Source organism: Atta cephalotes, assembly GCF_000143395.1.
Source record: "Atta cephalotes unplaced genomic scaffold scaffold00023, whole genome shotgun sequence".
Classification (NCBI taxonomy): Eukaryota; Metazoa; Arthropoda; class Insecta; order Hymenoptera; family Formicidae; genus Atta; species Atta cephalotes.
Genome location: NW_012130087.1, coordinates 847,951 through 858,390, shown reverse-complemented (window position 1 = coordinate 858,390; position 10,440 = coordinate 847,951). Strand labels below are relative to the sequence as shown.

At 35.0% G+C, this 10,440-nt stretch overlaps 1 protein-coding gene across 1 annotated transcript in view; it reads left to right on the top strand.

The window, feature by feature from the left end:
- Positions 1 to 428: 428 nt before the first annotated feature.
- Positions 429 to 10,440, top strand: part of LOC105619830 (sonic hedgehog protein A) — a 43,465-nt gene continuing 33,453 nt past the window's right edge. Inside the window, exon 1 of the mRNA XM_012201347.1 lies at positions 429 to 809. Coding sequence (XP_012056737.1) covers positions 429 to 809 — 381 coding nt within the window. The remainder of the gene's footprint in view (positions 810 to 10,440) is intronic.

Below are 10,440 nucleotides of genomic sequence, written 5' to 3'. Positions count from 1 at the left end.
TAATCAAAAGAGAAAAAAAGAGGATCTTTTTTCGATCCTCCTAGAGATAGTAACCTCGTCATAGTCAATCTTCGCCGATCTGTCGATCGCTCGTGTTCAGATTCTCTCGGTGAATTATCATTTAGTTTTTGATCGGTCGCGCGCGGAGTTTAACAACGCAATACGGGGATCACATCGGTGGTAAGAGTGCGTGCACGGGGGGTGTGTGATGCCCTGGTTATGGTTAAGCGTGAGTGAGGTCAGTGGCAAGAGGCGGAGAAGAAGAATCGGTAGCAGAACGTCAAGCGGATTGTCACCCTCGTCATCGTTGTTGCTGCTGCCGCCGCCGTTGTTATCGCTGTCGTCGTCATCGTCGTTCTCCCAGCCGTTCTGGAGACGACGAGAGCAGTGACCGCGCAAGGTCGACCTCGAGGCAGAGGCACGCGATTATGGTGCACCATTATCACCGTCGCCGCGGCCTCCAGGCGACCCACCACTATGCCATTGGGAGTCGCGTAGGCACTTCGCTCTTTCAGATTCTTCTGTTATTCCTCAGCCTCTGGCTGCCTGTGCTCGATAACAGTGGTTTTGCTTTGGCGTGCGGACCCGGCAGAGGCGCCGGCCGACGGCCGAATCTGAGGAAGCTTACTCCTCTGGTCTTCAAACAGCATGTGCCAAATGTCAGCGAGAACACCTTACCGGCGAGCGGACTCAGTGAGGGACGGATTACTAGATATGACCCCAGGTTCCGAGACCTGGTACCCAATTATAACACGGACATCATCTTTAAGGACGAGGAAGGCTCTGGCGCTGATCGTCTCATGACACAGGTGAACGCGTGCGCTCTTCTTTTCAAAGACAAACAAAGATGCAAATAAATGAAGGATGAAGTGTTATCTTTTAACAAAAATGAAAAATGTAAAAAATCCTTATTGTTTCATTCAATAATTTACATAAATTATTTTTTCCGATATAAAAAATTATATGAACTTACGATAGTTTTTAGCGAGTTACGTGAGATAAATCTATAGATTGAAATAAATTCACAATGAGATAAATAAAATTAGAGTAAAATCACATAATGATTAAAATTAATGTATCATCTTCATTAATTTGTACCTTTAATTACTTGTTCTCTAATACACGATGGATTTAGAAATATCAATCAATTTAAAAGTATTATAAAAAACTGTAAGTGAAATCAAATATGAAGAAGACATATTTTAAACTTCTTTAAACGACAGTAATTTGATTGTAAGACTTTCGTTATTTGTTGTAATGGGAATTTTTGAATTTTGGCGATTTTAACATCAGTGGTGATAAAATGCAGCTCTGCGCTGTTTAAGTTATGATAAAGATGACTGTCCTTGAAGCAGTCCGGCTCATCGGTGAATCATCCTACGAAATGACACCATATTTACGGGGGATATCATGTACGACCAATCAATCGGTCGATCATGGTCGCGTTCGGTCTCACATTAATTGAAGCGACAATTAGACGCGACATTATCATCGAGATTGATAGGTTTCTTGCTTCCTCATCGATTTATCTGGGTGCAAGGTGAAGTATAATCCCCGAAAAAATGCAATCAGAAAGCTTTACATTAAATTTCAGTAATAACGGCGTTTGTGTGGCATTTTCCTAAGAGTTTGCAGTTGTTTTTTTTTAAAAGAATATTTTTTTAAAAAGAATATGATTATTTACGTTTTATATGTGACTTATCCCTTTAAAAGACACATATATACACTTCGATAATTTCGCAAATAATTTGTATAACAATAATTTTATTTAACTTAAATATATTTATTTATATAAATATATAATATAAATATATAATATATAATATATAAATTTATTTTCTTGCTTTCAAGAAATCACGAACTAATTAAAATTGCCATAGTAATTATTAGCGTCATAAATATTAATAATAATTATTAATAATTACATATGAGATACATTCATTCATAAAGAATGAATAATACAAATAGTTTACCTGTACAGACATTTCGACCCCTAATTCGGGTTCTTTTCAACACAGTAAGACAGGAAATGGATAGAAAATTTCGATTCCTCCAACACAGTTTGATAAAGATTTGATAAAATTTTACATCTTAGGCATTACGTAATATAATGTTCAGAATTAATTCATTATAATGTACAGAATTAAATGTTGTAGAAAATTTTTTTTATATCATAATATTATTTATGTTGGTGTGATAATCAAATATATAATATAATTTCCTTAAAAATTAAACGCAACGAAAATGAGAAAAGTTATAAGATAAATCAAAAGATGAAGTCGAAATTAATATGCAGTCGTTAAGCATTTCAGTGTAAATTCATTAATATATAGTAATTTGCAACATATATATCGATCAACTGTCTGTTCCATGGACGCACGTAGTAATTCGTATTATTACTTTAATGCATGTCACCGTACTTTGGTCCGTATGACAAACTAGCTACTGCACGTCGTTAAAACGTCGGCAGGTGATTCACGCGAAATGCTAGCCGGCGTGATAAGCGGCTCGATCATGTTCGATCATGCTCGCTTCATGCGGATAGTTTATGTATGATTCTATTACGTTGCGTGATTCTTCTTCGCTGTCAATTTCGAAGTATCATATTTCTTCGGGGGAGATCAGAATGAGTTTCCTCCATAAGAAATTTACTTATACATAATAATAAATAACTACAAAATAGAATATCAGATTAATGACGATTAGTTAGATGATCTTTGTGAACGATCTTTCTTATGTAAATTTGTCACTTCAAACTTAAAAATCATCCGCGATGCTGTGGGAACTGAATGCGAGAAAAGGATGTCCGATCGCTTGCCCGTCATCACCTTTAAGAAGCGAAGACTATTCGAGGTTTATTTCTCTTCCATGGAGGCTCCATTAGTGCTTTATTCATGCATTTTTTATCGGTGTTTGCCTTCCACTTGGCGCCCCCGCGAAGCGTGAAACGATTCTCCTAACTCCCGCTCCGTTGTATTCCAATTTGTAAGTCGACATCGCCGCGTCACACAAAAGGCAGCCTCGGCGCCGCGGACAGTGGTGCTTAACCGGACAAAACCTGAATTCTTAAAAGTTTATTCAGAAAAATATCCAAATATACTGATAAAATCTTAAATTGTTGGCTAATGAGAGAAATCACATGAGAGTAGATAATAGATTTCCCAAATATATAGCGCCTTAAAGCGTTAAAAATGTGTATATAAGCGATTTTGAGCTTTGCAGCCGCTGCTATTTCCAGATCGAAGAAAATGCGACAAAGTCTTTCATGCATTGAAAGACATATTATTCGCTTGAGCACATTAATATTCTTTAACACGTTGACTGTCATGCTGAATTTGCTGAATTCAAATGTTTTATAATACTAGACCACTTAAGCGGCGTCTACAATGATATTTTAAGGTGTAAATCTTAAGCTTTTAAGCCCTAAACCGTAAAAAATTGACAAATCACAATCGAATGTAAGGAAATCGATGATTGGCCAATTTCTTACGGCTTAAGGCTTAAAGCTTAAGTTTCACACCTTAAAATCCCATTGTAGACGCTTTATACAACAATCGTGACATATTCTGCTATCAGTTTAAAACTCAAAAATATACCATTTTTACTTTTGTATATTTATTCTGTGAGCTCTTTCAAAGTACAAATGAATGTGAAAATTGCAATGAAATGCATGTCACTCATATACTTGATGTAGCGATTAATCTGTTAAAGATATTCTTGAAATATTTTTGCTGTGGAATTACTATTTAGTAATTTGTTGTCTCTGATTCATATTAAAAGAATATAAAACAAAAAATATTTCTATGAAATGATGACAAGAAGCTCTTTTAAGTCGGAATAATTTTTTGGCTTATTATGAACACAATTTATTCATTAATTCTTGTATTCCATTGTACTATATTCTGTTGTGTATGAATAAAAAAAAATGATAAAAGATATATACACATGGATATGAATCTAAAAGTTGATATTAATTATCTTTAAAAAAAAATTCCTCTGTATTTGATTGAAAATAATTAAAATTATCGTCAGATTATAAAATTTCTCTTGAGATGGATTAACTAAGCAGACAATGTGTCAAATTTGTCAATAAGTCTGAATTCAATAAGTCTGAATCATCATGAAATCATGATCGAAGATTTATTTAGGCAAATACATTTCATCTACTGTCATATCAATTAAAAGAAAAAAGCCCATTAAATTTGTTATTCGCTTTGTCGTAAATATTCATTCGTACCTTTTACTGGGTTGTCCTGTGTCCGTCTTTATAGGCACCACTGTGCGCAGCGTCGGACCGGTTGTTGCTCTGTGTAAACTAACAGTCGAGGTGGAAATAGAAAGAGTAGACTTTTCTGGCTTCACATATTTACCCGAATTTTGCAAAGGAGGACCGCCTTTACCGGCACGCCGCTAAAAGAACACAGAACCAGCATCAAATCTATCACCGTCACAATATTTTCACTCGTTCAAACATTACCACAAGATAACTATTGCTGCCGCCATCACTTATCTTCTTTTTCTGTCAGGTACACGCTGTGCTTTTGAAACACATCACAGGTAACACACTTGTGGTGCTTATCCTGAAAAGTCGACTTTTTGTGCTAATAATCCTTGGCATAAAACGCTGACAATTGGCGTTTTCAAACAGTTAATAAGAATTGACCGAAAATCCGGTCCTTAGACACTTAAAAGTTCGAAAGTCATAAATAAAAAACTGTTAGATATAAGAAATGGATTCAATCGAATGATCTGTTTTTCTGCAAAGGTCCATAAATATTTATTTGGCATGTAACTTTCTTTTGTAAAAATATTTTTTCGCAAAAAAGATCAATAAATTTGTTAGGTGAGAAGTTGATGAATTTTAAACAATCCAAGTGAGAACGATACTCAAATCCAACTTACTCATCAACAATATTTATATCTAATAAGTTTTCGGACCTGTCCGGGCATTGATGTCTCTTAAGTCGAGACGCGATCCGTCAGATCTATATAGCTCGTTAACGTCACATATTTCCCATATATGCATTTCAAAATATGAAAATACGTTTTTCCGCAATGAATGACGTTCTTCCTGTTCTCAGAATGGCAGTCCGACGATGTCAGAAAAGATGGACATTTTTTACTTACTGGTAAATAATGACGATCGTACGTCAAAACGCTTGTAAAGCATAAATGAAATAAGATATTTGCTTTCGCAAAGAGAAGTTATTTGTTACGATGATTAATGGCCACGTATGAGCGGAGATTTTCTTGCTCCTTACATCTAACCCTAGTTAAATTAATTTTTAGCACTTATACAAGCAATGAAATGTGAGATTTATAGCGCGATATTTTAGCACGATAAATTTAAAATGATTTTAGCAGTGACAAGTTATCTGATTAGTATCATGCTCTAATTAATCTTTGTTGAAAATGTCAAACACGCCGCATTGCAAGAATCATAATCAAGTAATTAATAGAAAAGACAGCGATAAATTTGTCTTCTAATATTAAATATGGCCGCGATATTTTGAACTTTTGTTTGTGAAAGTTGCAAATAACGTTATTGCGAGTTGAGAGTCTGTATATTCCTGAATATAAAGTACACGAATATACTTATACTTAAAAAGATACTTAAAAAGATACTTAAAAAGATGATATATTTTGTTCATTCCAAATTATCTGAAATAATGGTAGCGTTCAGCAGAAAAAGGAGCTTTGCAATTGTCTTGTAAGATATTTTAATATGATTAGTTTATACATTTGGATCCAATGAGGAATTGAAGGCAAGAAACAATCATATTAAAAAATCTTACAAGAGCAGCAAAACGTTTTTGCTGCGAAATGCAATATTTTAAGCGCGGTGGATCGCGGGAGGAATGAAATTTGTGCTAAACGACGATAAAAAGTCGAGGGTAGCTGAATTCGCGAGTCGAGAAATAACAAATTGCCGGTAACTCCAGTTCGTTCCCGTCAGTCCCGTCTGTCCGTCCACTTCGTCCTGCTGCTCGTCCTCGTGATCGCGCGCGGCGACTAGCAGCGGAATAAATAGGGAGAAAAAGCGCGTACCGCGCGCCGGCTCTAAGTGATTGTGGGTAGTTTTATGGCGGCCATAACCGGTGTTTGGTTTAGCGCGTTAAAGCTCCCCCAATTACGGCAAATAAACCTAATAGCCGCATTCTCGTTCCTCATCCCGTCGTCCTTCTCGCTCTCCGTCTGGACTGTTTCTCTATCGCACTGACTCCTTCCGAGACTCCTTCCGATTCTGTCAGATTGACCTTCTTCTCCTTCCTGCCTCTTTTTCTTTCTTCGATCTTTTTCCCTCTAAACCGTTTTACTACATTCATCATGTTTCTTAACGAATACGGCAAAAGATTTATTAATTGAGTGACAAAGTAAAGATAATCATGCGCTAACTTTGATAAGAGATATTGCACTTGTTAAAAATGATTGCCGTTTCACGGAAATTGTGTAAGAAATTAAAGTGTGATAAAGTTGAATGTTAAATCATATCCTTTCGCGATACCCGTATAATCTCTGATTCAGAGTAGTCGCGAATGACTATCACAGTCAGATTCAGACGATCGTAATAAGTAGCGCATATAGAGTATCTCCCGAGCCGTGACTTGCAGTGACTTGCAGCCGGTGTCCAATGACGGTCGATGATCAACTGAGTAATCCGATAAGCGCACGTGGCGGCACGTGATACGAATCGTGAAGCTTGCAGGATCGGATTCGCGAACTGCGCGATCACGACTTACCTCGATCGTTCTCCACGTCGATTCCGTACTGTGAGAGATCTTTCGCACTTTGATACCGCATTCATAGAAAATGCAAGCAGTACAGAACGATGTTGAAAATACGTATACTGACAAATAAATTTCAGAAAAAATGACTTTGTAACTATTATAAGATTCTTTAACTCTTTATAGTAACACCTTTTGAAAGTAAAGGTCGCACCGAAGTCAAAAGGATCTCATCACATTTAACAGTACTGTATTCACAATACTTTTCGTTCTTTGAAGTAAAAAAAATTACTAAACTACTTTAAATGTTGTAGAACACTAAAATACAACGGCTTTGTAAAAATTTCAATTTTAATGTATTCAAAAAAATTGTGATTTTTTTTTAAATAAAAATTTATAGCTGTGCTCTACAACATGATACTTGATAGAAAAAAATTACGCAATAATTCCAAAAGGGTATCAATTCTGAGAAATAAAGAAAGCCATTTAAAAAAAAAATTGTGAAATTGTTTTATATAAAATATTGATTATTATATACTAATCAAAGATATATTAATTAGAAATATATCTACACTAAATAGAGATATAGATCCTCAAAATTTGTTGGAGTCAATTTAATACGGCTTCATTAATACGATTGGTTATACATTTAGATCTAATAAGGAATTAAAGGACAAGAATAAATCATATTGAAGAAATCTTACAACAATTGCAAAATTATTTTTTTGCTAAACGCAGCCAATATTTCTTCTGACGACAATCTAACTCGACATTTTCTAAGAAATTAGTTTTGGAAGAAATAATGATTTTAAAAGCATTATATATTTTCATTATATATTTTCAAGGAAATCTATTTAGAGCCGAAAGATATTTTAATAGATAGGATTGCTTTGGGATTTATATCATTTCCTTCCTTTTAGCTGAAACTCAATCATATGTCATAGTAATCAATTGGCTAACGCGATAATCAGCGTTGTTGGAAGGCGATAAATAGACCGCTTTGCTTTCTCATACGCGAGTTGCTTATCCTACGAACATATCAGTCGAAAAAAAGAGCACTGATTACAGAGCGCACGGAGATCAACCCACACGCGCGCGATTTCGAATAATAATTCACTCGCCACAACGAAAAAATGGCGCCCGGGAAAATTAAGCATTCATCATACTGATACGGGTTAAATATCCCGCGGCCCCCGCAAAAATTTACGACGCGCGTTCACTACAAATGATCGCACGTCCTGAGAATTTATTTATTGGCCAAGCCAACGAATAGGCGTCTATTTGCTGGCGGACAATAGCAACGATTTACGCACAGCTGGCTTTGTTGTCGCAACATGTTTCGAGCTATTGACAGTGCAACTTTTCAATACGTATATATATGAATATACATATAGCTCCTTAAAATTTTACTAATATTTTTAAAATATAGTTTTACTTCAAGACTGAAAATATTCAGAGTGCAAAACTGGAAAATGTATATAGAAATTCATGCAAATATATTATTAAAAAATAAAGTCAGCTCTCTCTAATTCTCTTTCTCTAAATAGGCTTATTTCTTCTTAAAATTAATTATAACGATCAATTTTATTATTTACTAACATTATTGGAAAACTGTTTTTAATATTATAAATAAGTTATAAACTGAAGTAATTAATAAGTGTAAATAACTAAAGCAATATACTAAATTTAATCCGTCAAATATAAAGTATATTCTGTTTGGAGTGCAATTTCACTCCGTGAAAAATTGAGTTCTCAATCTTGAAAAAAAGAGTGACCCAATTTTTAATCTTTAAGAGTGAGATTTTACTAAAAATTTTAGAGAGTAATAATAACATTAAACTCTATAAAGAGATTTTGAACATTCAAGATTTCGAAATAAAGAAGATATATGTCTTGTTTATTTTTTATATATGATATCATACATCAAGTGCATAAAATGAATCGTTCCAATTTAATAATTTGTGCATTCTCTCCCACGCTGACTCTCATTAGCCTTGAATTTTTTGTTTGTTGTTATTTTAAAAATTAAAAGTTTTCTTTCTAATTATATTATTTCTTAGTAATATCAAAATCGTAATAAATAATTTCTTTCAATTTTACTCAATGTTATAAATGTAATATAATACATGTTGTATGTAATGTCGTATGCGTAACAATTACATTATTGAGTAGGAAATTATAACAATTGATAATGTTATTGTTATTTTGTATTTAAATGCGGATAATAAACTAGAGCATCTCTCTCTCTCTCTCTCTCTCTCTCTCTCTCCTCCCCCCCCCTTTTTCTCAAATTTTTTCGGAACGAAAAAAATGCTTAATCGATAAACATAAATACATTCAAACTTTCGCAACCGCGGTACGCAGTCGTAGTATATCCTCTCCGTGTCCGATGTTACTTATTGCCGGCTGTCCGTGGCGGGTTTTACTAATGTGAGTACAGGATTAGCGCTGCCTTAACGTTCCTTTCGAGAGGGGCTACCCGGCCTCTCACGCGCCGTTATCTTCGCACAGGCATAACCTCGTAAATCCACGAGCATTTGTTTCCCGCGTGTCCAGACGTCGAGGTTACCTCCGTTAACCCCGATGCGATCGTTCATATCTTTACAGCGACAAATCGCTCTCCCTCCTCTCGATTTCCTTATATTCCTCTCTTCTCTTCTTGATCCAGTCAACAGCGAGAAACGACCAAAACGTTTTGAAATAAGTTATCATATTTTCTAAAATGTTTTAAATCGACTGTTAATTACTCTCCTTTTGTCTACACTAATTTTTAAATAATATATAAAATATATATATAAATTTTATATATATAAAATATATATAAAATATATAATAACCTATTGAAAATATATGATAAGCTTTTCCATAATAATTGAAATTGACGTGACAGCTAAAAATATCAGACAAGAATATGTTATATTGCTTTCTTGAAGCCGATGAATTCTAATTAAAGTCTCATCGTTTTAAAACAATTTTATATCGCGATTATAGAACCAGTTATATGAGACCTGCCTGCTGAGGATGCAACCTTTTGCAGGAAACAGCTTCGGCTGTTACTTACAGCGTATTCCGGTGTTTCTATTTCAGCTATCATCATCGTCATTTTCATCATTGTTATTATCACCTTACCTCGCTGTTCTAATGGAACTCATCGGGATTCATCCGTCACGATGCATATAGTGTTTAGGGCGGAACCCGTTAACAGAATGTGTCATCAGGCTTCGCCTACGCTTTTAGAATATCCTTCCGCTTACTATTTGCGAAAAAGGATTACGAGATTCCAACTAAATTTAATTGAGATAAATAACACTGAATCCTTGGAACAGAATTAAGGAGAAGCTAAAGTTTCAGTTTTAAATAATTAAAATTTTTATTACATCGTTGCCGATCAAATATTACATCCCTCTTGCATTTTAGTGACTTTTAGTGATAATAAAAATGTCGATAGGAGTGTTAATTGTCAATACGATTTTTTTTGGCAAACTTCTCTGTGAATGATGCTTAAATTGCACACCGCAAATCAGGTCGCGTAAGCAGCAAAGGAAGTGAGGAACGAAAGTGGGTCTTTCTTTCTCGCGCGGCGTTCGATTATGTGTGGGATAATGCAGCGACAAGAAAGCAAGGAGAGAGAAAGAAAGAAAGAGAGAGAGAGAGAGAGAGAGAGAGAGAGAGAGAGAGAGAGAGAGAGAGAGAGAGAGAGAGAGAGAGAGAGAGA